Source organism: Equus quagga, chromosome 8 (genome assembly GCF_021613505.1).
Source record: "Equus quagga isolate Etosha38 chromosome 8, UCLA_HA_Equagga_1.0, whole genome shotgun sequence".
NCBI classification, from domain to species: Eukaryota; Metazoa; Chordata; class Mammalia; order Perissodactyla; family Equidae; genus Equus; species Equus quagga.
The window spans coordinates 65,154,454-65,170,643 of record NC_060274.1 but is presented as its reverse complement, the minus strand read 5'-3'; the positions used below and the strand labels follow the sequence as shown (position 1 = coordinate 65,170,643).

Here is a 16,190-nt window from a genome sequence, read left to right as displayed (position 1 = left end):
AACCACAGCGCAGTTAAAATATTACACAATTGCAATTACATTTTATTTTTTCACTATAAATCTACCATATTTATGCTATATTATGGACTAAATAGCTGTTTATGGTTAATTCTGGTTAACAACATTTCAGTATACAAACTAAAAGGTGGATAAATTATCATTAGCATCTTCCAAGTATTAAGTAGAGCAATAAACTGCTTGGTATCATCAAACTACAGTAAGAAGAAAGCTAACAAACATACTATAATAAAAGCAACGAATACTTCTACTTCTATAACTACAGACTAAGAAAAAGCAAAGATTTTAAAGAAAAATAAATCATTAAAATTTAGGATTCCAGTTACGCTTTTCAGAAAGAAAAGATAAAATTACTAAAATAACTTTTTAAACTTTGTATAACTTCACACTAGTGCTGTTACTATTTAAGAAAATATAGTTTAAAAATATACTGTAGCTCAATCTTAATACAAGAATTCTTGCCACCCCCTTAATTTAGGGTGTAGAGCATATTTTGATAGCATTTAATTGAAAAGAATAGAACTAAAATAATCTGGTATGTCTCACTTATCAAAAGTGCCAAATCTGAATTTGTTCTTCACATCAAACAGAAATTAAATTTTCTTCTTTTTAGACACATGCATTGACATTTGTAGACAAACCCTGTTTAAAACAAATTAGATGTATGCAAATGCAGGTTTACAGAAAGAAACAAATTATGTGCTGATTATTCACCTTACAAAAGGATTCACAAAAGAATTCCTTTAAACAGTAAGTTTGAAAGTATGCTTAAAATATAAATTTCAGAAAAATCAATTTATAAACTTTCAGAAATATACTCATAGTATAAAAGTATATTAGAAAGTATCAAGCTTCCAAAACTTCTTTTATTATTATCTTTGTCCCAAAAGCTTGACAATCTAATAGATTAAATTGGCAAAACTAATAGATTAAATAGCTGAAAATGGCATAGAAACGTATATTTTAAATAGTTCTTAAACATATACTTTTATAACTAGCCTAATAATAATCATAAAACTACCAAATTCTTCTTTAAAATTATATGCAGAGACTAGCAAACAATAGAGTCAAGATGGCTAAAGGTGGCCAGAGAAACCACAGCAGAGTCGGCTTTGCCTTCCTTGTGCAGGTAAGCCAAAAGTACAAAAGGAAAACCCAGAGACCCCCATCAGCATTGCAGTTTTTGTTTTGCCTTTGCAATTTTCCAAGAAGTGCTCTGAGGTGTAGAAGACAATGTCTGGGAAACGGAAATCCAAACTTGATGATCCAGTAACGGAGCATTTTGGACCAACTAAGGGAAGAAGGAAGGATCCTAATGCCCCCAAACGGCCACTACTGGCTGACTTCCTGTTCTGTTCAGAATTCCACTCAAAGATCAAATCCACAAAACCTACCACCTCCACTGAAGACCAAAGAGATGTGGAGTAATCTGACAGCAAAAAAGCAGGCGTACAATAGTAAGGTAGTGAGACGGAAGGAGAAAAGAAAAAGGATTTAGCAAACTCAGGAAAATCTGATGGTGCAAAGAAGAAAGCTTATTGCCTGAAAAAAAGGAAGAAGAGAAAGGTGGGGAGGATGGCAGACAGAAGGAAGAGAAGGAGTTTGACAGAGAGAAGGATGGAGACACAAAGCTGAATCTCTCTCCACAGGAATTCCAGAGCAGGGAAACACCACAATATGCCTCTTTGAGGTGTATATGCCCTCATCATATTTAATTACAAAGTCAGAATATGATCATATTGCAGTTTCTAAAAGTGTCCTAGAAATTTTAAGTGACCTACATGAAGTAACCAAGGGTGTTATGGGCACCCTGAAACTATGTGAAAGTTGTACATATTTCCAAACATTTTAAAATAAGTTTTTCTCACTTTGCATCTTGCTCTTGGCCTTGTAAAGGCATTTAAAGATGTTTATGGCATTTTTTTAAGTGGTGTAAACTATGGTTATTGGCTGCAAATCCTGAGTTATCAATTGTACATATCTATAGCTTACAAAATGAATAAGTAACAAACAAACTTTGAGGCCCATGCTGGGAAGTGGGAGGCAGTGAACAAGATGCCTTTTGGGGGGGGGGGGGGGTCATAGTTCAGGGTACGTGCTGTGAGCTGGACCCACTGATGCTGCAAGCTGATGTTGCCATAATTGTTTTATGTATCTGTATATATGTATTTGCCATGCTATCTGTTGCCATTCTTAGTTTGGAAGTGGGAAGACATTCCTATGAGAAGTGTATGGATTTTTTTATTCAATGAGATAGTTGTTAAACAAACTGTAGATTTCTTCATTTTCAGCAAAGAGTCACTGCATCAAAGGCCAGAAACCTTTGCTACTTAAACATACAATATGCAACATTCTGCTATTTTTTTGCAGGTTTATAATGAAATTTTTTTGAAGACAAATGAATCATTTACATATATACACACACACATATATATTTAAAATCTATTCAAATAATAAATACTTTAGTGTTTGAGAGTTTAGATATCAAAATGTAATTTATTTTAGAAATGTCTCAAGTTCTAGTGATTTAGGAGCAAACAAGAGCAAAAAACTTGCAAATAAGATAAATATGATCCTCCCGTGGGAATTAAGCTAATTAAATCAACACACAATGGGAAGTATTGAATTCTCTCAAGCCCAGAAGACAAATTAGGTAGCTTAATGTAATAAACACAATAATAACAATAACACTTTGACAGAAAGAAGGTGCTTAAAATAAAAATAAAGTATTAAGAGGGGACAAACTTGCTAACGTGTTCAGCACTGTGGAGGAAAAAAGAGCAGTGAAGCAGTAGGCCCTATGATGTTTTCTACTGTAAACTAAACGGATGTTTTCTACTGAAGACACAGTGAAGCCTGATGAAAAATCTCTCCTGCCTACCCACTTCCCATTATTTTTTTTTTAAAGATTTTATTTTTTCCTTTTTCTCCCCAAAGCCCCCTGGTACATTGTTGTGTATTCTTCGTTGTGGGTCCTTCTAGTTGTGGCATATGGGACGCTGCCTCAGCGTGGTTTGATGAGCAGTGCCATGTTCACGCCCAGGATTCGAACCAACGAAACACTGGGCCGCCTGCAGCGGAGCGCACGAACTTAACCACTCAGCCACGGGGCCAGCCCCGACAATTCCTATTATTTTAATTCCATGTTTACTAGGCAACCTTCTAAACACGAATTCAGTCTCCCAGAAAGCTTAATAGACATCCACGATCCCTTACTTGCAATTCTGAAGTCAAAGAAGTTTCCAAAAACAAAAGCTCTTTCAGAACTTATCTGGCAGCAAACACTGACCAAAAATGACATGAAGCCTTTATTTACACGACGAAATATGAATATTTTACTGCAGAAATATTAATGTATTTGACTACAGGCTACCACCTCAGATCCAACTAGGGTGTTTCTTAAAATCCAAACTCCTTACTACCTTTCTAAAATCTAAAAACTTCTTGGATCAGCCAGGTGGTATAGTGGTTAAGTTCGTGCACTCCAATTCAGCAGCCTGGGATCCGCAGGTTCAGATACCAGGCACGGACCTATACACCACTTATCAAGCCATGCTGTGGCAGGCATGCCACATATAAAATAGAGGAAGATGGGCACAGATGTTAGCTCAGTGTTAATGCCTCTCATCAAAAAAAAAAGAGAGAGAGAAAATAAATAAAATAAAAATCTAAAAAATTCTGAATTCTGAGACACATCTGAAAGAGGGTTCCCTGGATCTAAATGTAAATATTCTGACTCCCAGAAAAGGAGAGCCCTCTTAACCAGCTGCCACTCCCTCAAACCACAGAAATGAGTAAATTAGCATTCTAGTTCATACTACAATATTATATAAATTTAGTTAGTGTGAGTCTGATGACATTATCTGATTGTCTCTGGGTATATTGGTAAAATCCAATTCAAGACCTGTAAGATCAATTAACCAGGACTTATAATCACAATCGTGGGTGGCACATACCTACCTTGAATCTCTTTCTTAAACCTACTGGTTTCCAAGCCACTAAGTGAGCCTGTTTACCAGCCCTCCATCCTCTGTGACTGAGCTGCCAGAAGACAAACCAACAGTTAACCAATCTTCTCTCCCAATCCTACCTCCCTGTCAGCCTTCATAGAACCTTCTACAATACTTTGAAAAAGAAAAGGTGAAAAATTAGAAGACAATAGATTTTTAACAGTTATGAAGTAGCAACTTAATTCTGATCAAATTAAGTTATTGGAGAATCAATGAATATCTACCCATGATCTCTAAGAAATTAAACGAGATTCTTCATGTTGTTTACCAGATAGATGGCCCTGATGATTCTTTTCTGATCTCAGTTTAGAGCACTAAACATTCTAAATATGTCTACTAGTGGTTAGGTAAAAAAAAAAAAAGAGTAATTAAATAAAGTTTAATTTTGAATCTACACATTTTTTAAGCATTGCTTTATAGTTTTCAGTGTACAGGTTTGTACATCCTTTGAATTATCCCTAAGTATTTCACATTGTTTGATGGTAAGTGGTATTTTAAAATTTCAATTTCCAAGTTTTCATTGCTAGTATATAAAAATACAGTTAATTTCCGTATATTGATCATGTATCATACAACCTTGTTAAACCGACTTAATAATTTTAGCAGATTTTTTGTAGATTCCATCAGATTTTCTACATAGATAATCATATCATCTGTGAATAGAGACAGTTTTATTTCTTTCTTTCCAATCTGGATGCCTTTTATTTCTTCTCGTCTTATTTCAGTGGCCACTCATAATGTTGAGTAGAAGTCTACACATTTAGATTTTTTTTCATTTCATTTACAAAACTCAGTAAGAAGTCATATAAAACATATGACTGACATTATTTACCAAACACGAAGAAGTCTAGGTTTAAACTAAAAAATTTAAAGGGCAAAAGTAGGAAATATATTTATAAGGTGCTGGTATTTGACTTGTTGAATGTGTTTGCCTCCAGTGCTTTGTGACACAAGACTGGCAACAAAAATACTGAGTATATCCAACTGCATTTTTAAAAATAACACTTATTGGCTTTCTTATAATCACTAAAGTAACACATGGTCTTTGCAGAGAATCTGGAAAATCTGAGGTACAAGAAAGGAAATTACAATTACCCTTAATCATATCATCCAAAGATAAAAACTGTCTACGTTTAATCGGATCGTGAGCAATTTTCCATGTCACAATTCTTCTGAAACATCATTTCTAACAGCTGCATACTAACCCACCCATCATATGGCTACGTTATAATTTCATTCTTCTTCCACATTGGACATCTACACTGCTTTAAATTTTTCACAATAACCATATACATGCAGCACAGCAATTAATATCTTTGTATATAAATCACAGAATGACCTCGTATTAGGGTCCCTTTTGGCCAATCTTCTATTAAAGCTGTTAGTGTTTTCCCTACCCAAGCTAAATAAGCTCTTTTTATATTAATGATATCAATCATATATCATATTAATCCCAAAGATATTCCATTTGCCTTTTAACTATTCTTTTAATTCAGGAGTTATTAAGTTTATGTTAATTGTAACCGGATTACAAAAACAAATATAATGTACTGTATTTTTATTACCCATTCTATTACTATAGCGACACATAACCCTAAAATTAACAGAAAAGATTAAAGAGGAAAATCAGTGTTGCCAATGAAAAGTGTAAAGTAGGTTAAGCCATTTGATACCGTTTTAACTTATTTCCTAATATAATCATATCTTAAGGGTAAAAGAGAACTTTTTGGTCCATTCCTAATTTCAAGGGTAAAACATTATTTCCTCTACTGAGACAACTGAGAGCCAAAGAAACCTTCCGAAAATTACACAGAAAACAAGTGCCTGACTGATAGAACAGTTTACCAGTTACATTGCAGCAAGTTCCATTCTCATTTCATTACTGAAAACAATGTTTGAGAGAAGTGTGTGGCAATTAGCATCTTGAGCTAATAAACATAATAGTAAATCACTACTTAAACAATACTTAAACATTTCTTTGTTATGCTCAGAATATAGAAGACAAAAAACATGATTAAGAAGCTTCCCTTTCCCTTAGGAAAAATATAAAAAAATGGAGGAAGAATCAAACAGAAAGTAAACTGTAGCATGCAAACAAGCAAGATTCAAAGGAAAAAAAACCTATAATCATTTTACACTGCAAAAGTTTAACAGTTTTTTGGAAACATTCATTTCCAAAATCTTAACTAGACTTTCACGAGGTTAGAGCACAAGATTTTTGTCCTGTCTAGCTGTGAGACAAAACAAGTCATTTTACTTCTATAGGCTTTAGTTTCTTCATCTTTGAAATGAAAGAACTGAGGATTTCCAGGTCAAGACAGCAGACTAGAGAACTGATGGGAGCTTCTTTCTTATTTCCTCTCCCTTCCAAAACCCCACTGAACTGATAGTAAAGAAATTTTTTAAAGGAGTAATCCATAGTGACTAAGAAAATAAGAATGGAGCCATTAGCAGCCAAGAGATTTCAACAAATTTCTCAAGATAGAAAGCAGGCAGAGGAATATAACTAATCAAACAGTGTAGCTAGAGGAAGTCTCAGCTGAGAAGACAAAACAGAGAATACAGTTGAAGATAAAGCCAAACTGCCAGAACCAAGGGAACACAAACACCAGGTAGGTGAGGAAATCAGGAGTGAGGAGTAAGTCCAAGGGAGATACACTGAGACGCTGAAACCCTAAAAGCAATTTCTAGGCAACAGGCCTACCTCTATGCAGAGTTCTCAGTTTCTTATTGCTTTACTTGTAAATATGGATAGAAAACCAAAATTTGCAAGATATATGAAACATGCAAGACACCAAAATAAAGTGAAAAATGTCCCCAGAAGAGATAAATTAAGGAGTTGAAAAGAATATACTGCTCTTTATTATAAGCCCTCCTACACTAATTTTTTAATGACATGTGTACATTACTTTGATTTTTTTAAAAAGTTTAAACGTATTAACTAAAAACCATAAGAGTTTACTGAAGTAATCTGAAGCTCCTTTTCAGTCAATTCTAACAGTCTGTAAAATTTCAGACATTTGTTCTTATTAAGCAACCATAAAATATATTTATTTCATAAAATAGTAATTAAAACCAGTAAAATTAATAGTATGCATATACATATAATCCTTTATCATCTTAAATTCTGTGCAAAAACTTACTTCAAAGTTTTAAGAGTCCACATTATGTATACACACACCCTACAGACACGTATGATCTGTTTCAGAACCACAACCACTAGTATATTAATATTACCATGCTATCACCACTTTAAATTTGTAAATTCAAATAAATTGTAAATCATTTAAATAAAAGGAACACACCTCTGTTTCAGTAACATAGTATAAAGTCAATAATATAGGTAATAGTGATCAAATTATGATTTTTTAAAAACACCTTTAGTTACTTTATAAAATAAGCATTGTTGCAACACAGTTCATGACACCAATAAAAGTTAAATATTCCGGGGCCAGCCCAGTGGCATAGTGATTAAGTTTGCGTGCTCCACTTCTGTGGCCTGGGGTTTGCAGGTTCGGATCCTGGGCACAGACCTAGACACCACTCATCAAGCCATGCTGTGGCAACATCCCACATACAAAATGGAGGAAGACTGGCAAAAATGTTAGCTCAGTGACAATCTTCCTCAAGCAAAAAGAGGAAGATTGGCAACAAATGTGAACTCAGGGCCAATCTTCCTCACAAAAAAACAAAAAAATGAAATATTCCTAAATAGAAACAGTATCTTAAAAGCTTCACTAAAAATCCAAATACTTCAGAAGTAGGCAAAAAAAACATTTTATGTTTCAAAGGTACACTGTTTCATATCCTCTCCTTTATCCCTTTTCAACCATTAGTTAAGGACCACAATATGGCAAAATTTTTTTAAAAGGTAATTAATGTAGAAAACATACATGTGTGGCACAACACCATTCAACCACTCAATAAACCATCACAAAAACACTACATTGAGTAACATGCAGAATCAACAGTACAACTGAGAGGTTCCTAAATGACTCCCTCGTAATTGGTAGACGTATCCCCCACACGTACAATTCATTCACTGAACAGAGAGGTCATTCATTCCTCTTCTCCCGCAAGCTAAAATACAAACTACAAGTCAGGATGTTGAAAAGCAACAAAATGAGGTCCCCAAATTAGGCAAGAGAGGCATACAATTATAAAAACTGCAAAATACCCATCCAACCCTAGTTACACTAAGTTAAGGAAACTCTAAATATAGGTGACATGCAACTTAATCATACATTTTTTATCTGATGATCCACTTCAGTCATAAATAAGAAAAAGATATCCCATGTGAGTTACAAATGGATGGTTACATGAAATCTGAAGCACTTACTCCTCTCCAAAACAAATACAACAAAATAAAACAAAAAAGCAAATGTTATACTATGATAGCTAGACTATCATACAAATCTAAAGAATTAAACATAATCAAGAAGGAAAAAAGAATGTTTCTTTGCAGAAGTAGCTAGGGACAACTAAACACAGAAGAACAGAACAGAACAGTTCCAGCACTACATTACTACCTTCATTCTCTTAATGCCTGAACGTTAGTGCTCCACCTTTGACCACCTTCCCCTGATATACCCACTTTCATCCACACCTTTGGACCATCAACTACAGATAATGAATTCCAAATCTCTATCTCCAGCCACAACCTGCCTCCTGAGTATCAGACCAATATACATCTCAGAACATCTCGACTGTCGCACTAGAATTTTTAACACAAAATGTACCACCTGCTCCTCCTATATACCTATTCTGGTTATTGGTATCACGTTCCAAAATCTGAAAGTTATTCATTCTCCGGTCACTAATCCTGTATCAGTCACCAAGTCAACTCCTATTCTACCTTAAAAAGGATAACATATAAATCCATACTCGACATTCTCAATACCTGTCTCAGTCCAGGCGTCTATATATTTTGGATTTATGTATCTCTCCTAACAGTTCTCCCTATCTTCAATCTGGTTCATTCTTCAATCATTCCTTTATATTGCTGCTAAAGAGATGTTTCTTGAATATAATTTGAATAATTTCCACCACTGCTTAAAATCTTTCAATGATTCAAAATAAAAATCTAAAACCCTTAGCAGAATATCCTGTCTCTTGCCACCTCTTTAGCTTTCTCTCTTCCTAATCTCTCATAGAAGACACTAAAATCCAAACGCATCACTGCAGATCCTGGAAAAAGGCATACTATTTCTTGCCTCAATACCTCTGCATATGTTATTCCCTGTTTCTAGAAAGTCTTTTTCTTGATGTGGTAACCTTGACTTGCTCAAGACTCAGCTCAGACACTATATGCAGCCTTCAACTTTCTCCATTCCCTCCTTGCTCCCATAGCATTTAAGATACCCATTCAGACCATAACTGTCTAATATACTTTACTAAACTTTGGATACTGTGAAAGTAAAATACATTTATTATTCACCTTTGTCTCCCACAATGCCTAGCACTTTTTCCTGGCAATAATGAGTGATCAGTAACTATTTAAGCCTTTCTGCTTTTTCCAGAAACAGAACTTCCACTATGAACCTTCCCCAACAGACCCAGAGCAAAGCTGTTACCTAAGAAAAACAACAGAAACCAGGCAAGAAAGCAACAGACATAAACAAACGGGGCAGAAAAGGGAAACTCTTCAAAGTGGCTCCTAAGAGCTGTTTTTCACTTTTTGTCTCACATTCTATCACAAACATGTTTTACTGTTATTTACTCTTCAGTGCGCATTCTGATTTCCCATAAAATAAGTGGTAAGAAGTTCTCTTCACAAGTGGGAAGGTTCAGGGAGAAAAATGGAAAGCATTACTTAAACCAGCCATTCTTCAAAACTGAGCAGAGGTAGAACTTTAAAAAAATGCCATAAGACTTTTTTTTTTTTTTTAAAGATTGGCACCTGAGCTAACAACTGTTGCCAATCTTTTTTTTTTTTTTTTCCTGCTTTATCTCCCCAAATCCCCCCGGTACATAGTTGTATATCTTAGCTGCAGGTCCTTCTAGTTGTGGCATGTGGGACGCCGCCTCAATGTGGCCTGACAAGGGGTGCCATGTTTAGTAAAGTATATTAGACAGTTATGGTCTGAATGGGTATCTTAAATGCTATGGGAGCAAGGAGGGAATGGAGATATGAACCAGCGAAACCCTGGACCACCTCAGCAGAGCGCGCGAACTTAACCACTCGGCCATGGCGCCCGCCCCCTAAGTAAGACTCTTGATCTATGCAGCCCCACTTCCACTTCTCATAGTTGCCTTTCTTATAAAAGACTCAGGAGTAAGATTATGATGGTTATTTTACCAACCAGTTTTCAAACATTCTCCCTAACAGATTCCCAACATCTCTTTCTGAACTTACGTTTTTTTCTCACATGATAAGGAATTATATCAATTCACTATTTACTCTGTAAATACGTATTTACATTTTTATCCTTAAGATAAAATGAAATACTTTCCTCTTCCCTTCCTCCAAATAGTCCTTGAACAGAAATTTCCCAGCTGAATTCCCTCTCATATTTGCCACGGTTTTCCGTGATCACAAATGAAGGGCATAGAGAACTCTCCTCCTGATACTCAGGCCTTTAACATTCCTGATCCTTCCCCTTTCTTTTCTCCAGTGGTACCCATACCCAACTTTGCCCTTTAAAGTAAAACAAATTCAGAATCCATTCAAGTTCATAAATAATTTTAGAAGTGAGAGAATCCCAGAGACCAAACCCCACATAGCACAGAAAGTCCACAATCGTGTTACTCTCAGTTAGCTTGATATAAACATAAGCATCAAGCTAGTAATACTCACATAACATGTGCCAACTCTGTAATCATCATTAACCAAAAAAACAACAGAAATCCACGTGTAAAAGACGACATCAATGGAGTCATTAAAATAGAGCCAGAGCAGCCATTTCAGAGGAATTGCCTTACATGTCTTGTTTTCTTTATCTTTCAAACTGAACCACACCACCAACATTCCAAGGAGTTAGTAAGGACAAGAATATCCTATTTGTAAGGAGTGATAAAACTGGACTTTGCTGATGATGGAATTGCTAACCAATCAGTGAACAAGTCTGGCCTTTTGCCTGATGACTGAATCTCAAGCCAATCTATGAAGTACAAACCTAGCCTTACCTCATCGAGCACCAATGAACTCTTCTTTAACACAACGCACCTCACACTCCCTTTTTCCCATAAAAGCCCTAAGCCCCTCTCCTGTAATCGGAGCACACTTGGGTTTCTGCCTGAATCTGTGTCTCCCGAATTGCAATTCTGATTGCCCAAATAAATATCTGCTGCTTATAGTAGTTTTTCCATGATCGACACATGCCATAACTAGTTGCATCAAGTATAACATAAACAGGGGCCGGTCCCATGGCTGAGTGGTTAAGTTCATGCGCTCTGCTTCAGCGGCCTGGGGTCCGTGGGTTCTGATCCTGGGCATGGACCTACACACTGCTCATCAAGCCATGCTGTGGTGGCATCCCACATAGGAGAGCTAGAAAAAAAAAAAGGAAGATTGGCAATAGATGTCAGCTCAGGGCCAATCATACAAAAAGAAAGTATAACATAATCATAAATTATGTAACATGGGGCAAAAAAAAGACTTAGAAGGCTGAAGGATATCACTCTCTGGGATCACTGCCCTAGACAAGTTTTCCTCCCCTCCAAGTCAGTAGAATATTCTCTAGCCTTCATCCTTTTCAGTTGGTAGAATCCGCCCCACCCCTTCTAACTCCCAGGCTTAAAGTGAACTGCTTTGCAACTGTAAGAATTATTATTTTATCCAAATAGTTAGATCACTAGCTTTAAACTTACCTTTACCCAGCTGCTAACTCATTAACTACAGGGCCCTAGTGATACCAGCTCAACACAAGACTGACATAAGGGAAGCCATACTGTAGAAAGGAAACCATACTGTAACTGTGAATGGCCTCTGATCAACTAACCCAGGTAGATATGCACCCTCCAGGAGACATACATGCTCTGTAGATTTTATGGCCCCTGCTTATATATGTACCTCCCAGCTGCAATAAGATGATAATTTTGTTCTTTCCTAGTTCCCTAGGAATGTGATGGCTCCCAGACAGAGATTCTATTCTGATACCCATGACAAGTGCAAGATCTGGTGTGGCAACTCCCAATCTGTAACACCAGAGGGTCAACATTCCTAACCCCTCCCCTATAACCCACTGACCTATATAACTGCTTCAAGATTCTGTGCCCTGCTTAAGATGGTTCTTTAGGATGTTAGTCCCCCATCTTCTGATTTGCTAGCTTATCACTTAATAAACACCCTTTCTCTCTGCCACCATCTTGCCTTTTGACGAATGGCTTTTGTCTGGTGGCGAGCAGATAGTGCCCTCTGCACAGTAACACTAACCCCATGGAACACACTTTTCTACATTCCAAAAGATGCTAGATCAGTAATGGGGAAGAAAGGACAACACTTCCCTACAGAAATACTCCAACTAATAAATTTAGAAGGGATGAGGGAAATAGAAAATCACCTAAATTAGAACACAATGGCAAGATCCATCAATGAATGCTAAATGAGCTGGCAAAGTTTAAGGAGAAAGGGGATGCTTGTATAGCCGAGCATCTCCCTCAAAATATGTATTCATTTCAAAAGGGAAAACAGTAACTTTACAATGGAGAAACCTGGCAGATATCACCTTAACCAAGTGATCACAGTTAACATCACCAGTAATAATGAGTCATGTTGATATCACGTGCCCTCTGACATGATGTGTTTAGAGGGGCACATCACCCTTGTGGTATACTTCCCTATAATGCATAACACCAATCTAATCATGAGAAAACATAGACCCAAATTGAGAGAGATTCTACAAAATAACTGACCTTTTAAAAAAGTGTCAAGGACATGAAAGATAAAATATTGAGGAACTGTCATAGACTAGAGGAAATTAAGCAGACAGGATGACTAAATACAACATGGGATCCTGGATTAGAATAACATTAGTGAAAATACTGGCAAAATGCAAATATAGCCTGTAGTTAATAGTAGTGTAGCAACGTCAATTTCTTAGTTTTAATTACACCATGGTTTTATAAAACGTTAGCATAGGAGAAGCTAGGTGTAGGATGTATGGGAACTCTGTAGTGTCTTTGTAACTCTTCTGTAAGTCTAAAATTATTTCAAGAGTTAAAAAAAAAAAAAGGCTGAATTCCTGATACCAAGCCACCTAGGTCAATCAACACATTTTTTATTTACCCAGGTTTTTTTATGCCACTGTCTGTCCTCCAGTCTATTATCAATTTATTCTGAGCTCTGACTCTCTCCCCAAAAATGTCCCAAGTTCTTATACTTTAAGACCTCTCAAAGTGCCCTTATTTCTTCCCAACACAAAGCTAGACTTTCCTTCCCATCCTGCCACAAAATGACCTAAGTGATATTAAAAGATATCATATCACTTAACAAACACCTTAATATTTTAGTTTCATTCCAACTAACAAAGTGCTTTGAAATATATTTACATACACTAATTAGAGATGCGTATTGTAAATACCGTTACTATACCTGAACTTGAACCCAGTTCTTCTGGCCCTAAGACCAAGTTACTACATTCAACGAAAGCAGTCTGCATTTTAAAAGATTCAACTTCCCTGGCTGCAGGCAGGCCAAATACATCTAAAACACACGATTTTTAAGAAAGTTCTAAATTTCACCAGTCCTAAATGTTCCTCCTGCAATCTTCAATGATTTTACTATCAAGAACTCTCGGATTCAGTGAAAAAGCTCTATATTCACCCTAATCATAACCTTTATGATTTTTTTTAAAACAGATTTCAGTCATCTCTTTAGCCATCGATTTTTTAGGCTGAAAACTTGCCTACCTCTGTTCTTACCAACACTGCTTCATGCTTTCAAATACCTGAGATGTCGCTTTAATCTTCAGTTCCAATTCATTTCTTATTATTTGCAAAAAAAAACTAGGGGCAACCCTGCAGGGCCCTAGCCTCTCGACATACTCTGAATATCGTTTCCTTTCACTCAAAAAAAAGTCAAAGGGCTAATCTCTAACGCAGGTGTCTGCTTAAGATTTAGTGCAATGACGCAGAGCAATGTAACCAGGTACCGTCACCTGAGACTCTGGAGAAACCAACTTTCACCTGCCTTCACTCTGACCAGCGTTTTTCTCCTTCACCGCTTGTCGTACCCCACACAGACTTATCTGATTTATCAGTCCACTGAGAACATTATTAAGACCCAACAAAAAGCACTGAAATTTTTTTTAAATAGTAATTATGGAAACAAGCCTCTAAGTTTGAAAACTAACGAGAAAATCATTAATTTATTAATAGGCGCTTGCTACGTGCAGGGCACTGGAGAAGTCAAAAAGCTGCTAGATGGTCAGCTCTTGGGGAAGTGGACGGCGATTTACTCAACTCTGTAAGCTCGCATCCTCACCCCTCCAGCGCCGGGCCCGGGCACGAGCTCAAAAAGTTACCCTGACTTGGAGACGCTGATGTAACGGAACCGGCACCAGCCAGGAACCCGCGGGAGAAACAGACGGGCTCGGGATGCAACTTTGGGAAGTACTGTTGTTTAAATCAACCGCTGTTTAAATCAAACGGAACAGACTGCCGCTGTGTTGACCTGCGCGGGCCCGGGGAAACCAGCCGCGACAGGAGGTCGTTCGCATGGACAAGCCTGGACACCTCTGAGGGACCCCAAAGGTCTGGGGCGAAGCAAAGGGGGCAGTCACTTGCCTCCCATTCCTGCAAGAAACGCTGGGCCTCCTCAGAACCAACGGTCTTGTGTCTCCTAAATTCGTCCTTCACGTACTGGTCGCCAAGGGCTTTGAGGTCTGGGGGCAGAACCCGGTGCAGCAGCAGGAGGCGCCGATACAAGGCCCGGACCCGCGAAACGTGCCGCGCCGGCATCTCGCCGCGCGTGGACCGTAGACGGCGCCTGCGCAAAGGGACGGCAGGTGCCCGCCCCTCCGAAGCCGCGGATTAGTGAACCGGTGCACGAGCGGAAGAGGACGCGCGATCTTTATCCGGTTTGGTCCGCTCTAAAATCAAGACCTACCGGAAACCCGAGCTGCAGTGGCGGGCAGGCAACGAGCCGGTCCTTCGGGCTGGGGCCGGGCGCGGGGGGCGTGGCTTTCGCGGAGTCGCGCTTTCGCCGGGACTGCTGAAGGCCAGCGTCCGGGGCAGAGGTCCGGTGTGCGTCGCTTCCCACCCGGACGTCACACTGTGTTGTCTTTCTCATTCATCCTCACCCTTTCCGTCCTGATACAGGCCTGAGAAAGCTTTAGTCAAAATCGGGCTCCTCCAGGAAGCCTTCCATGACTAGCTCGACCCACTTCAGGCGTCTTACAGAGTTCCTGCCTTCTGCGCGGGGGACGAGCGTGGGATTAATCTCTCCCTTCGGAAGCCCACCAACCCAAGTACTTTGGACAGGGCTATGTTCCTACTATGTACCCTGAAGGCGTGGCCTCGTTCATGTAACTCAATGAGTCCTGAGCTGGCAAGTTTCGTTAGCTGGAGTCGCGTTGGCTGCAGAAGAATCAGTGGGAAGCCTTCTAAATAGATGTATTGTTTCCAGGGCCACGGGCCTGGAGACTCTGATCGAATAGTCTGAGATGGAAGCGTAGAATCAGGACGTTTACGAATCTCCACCTTTTGCAAAGGTGATAGTGAGAATGTGACTGGCGTTGGAGCCCAGGGCTAGACGACCCCAAAATATCCCACAATAGCATATTGACTCTTGAATTAGAGTTACTTAAGAAGCAAAAAGAGCATTCTGACCTTCCTGTGTGTGTTCCCACTGAAGGCATGAAATGAATCTCCCATGTGAAAGGTACCCTCCCTGCATCCTTATCACAGAGCTGGGGATTCAGGGGGCAGAAGTCTGCAGAAACAAATCTTACTAATTATTACCTCAAGCCTAAACTCTGCTGCAGTTCCTCGCCTTTTACTTACCTCAAATGTAAGTTTCTTTGTCCTGTGATTCCTCACAAATTTAGTGTTTCTTTGTGTAGAAAATATATATACTGCCTGCTTTGTTCACTCTCCGTGCATCGTTTCTTTATGATCTCCAATACATACGTATCAAACTGGGTGTTTCTCCTGTTAGTCTGGCCTTGTGTCAGTTTTGTTATTAGTCCACCCATAAGAACACAAGAAGGGCGGAAAAGGGAT

The 16,190-nt window shown here is 38.3% G+C and overlaps 1 protein-coding gene across 1 annotated transcript in view; it reads right to left on the bottom strand.

Annotated features, from left to right (window-relative positions):
- The window catches only part of SDHAF3 (succinate dehydrogenase complex assembly factor 3), a 68,911-nt gene extending 53,915 nt beyond the window's left edge, over positions 1-14,996 (bottom strand). The window contains exon 1 of the mRNA XM_046670776.1: positions 14,754-14,996. Within this exon, the coding sequence (XP_046526732.1) occupies positions 14,754-14,927 (174 nt within the window). The 5' untranslated portion in view covers positions 14,928-14,996. The remainder of the gene's footprint in view (positions 1-14,753) is intronic.
- Between the last annotated feature and the right edge of the window lie 1,194 nt (positions 14,997-16,190).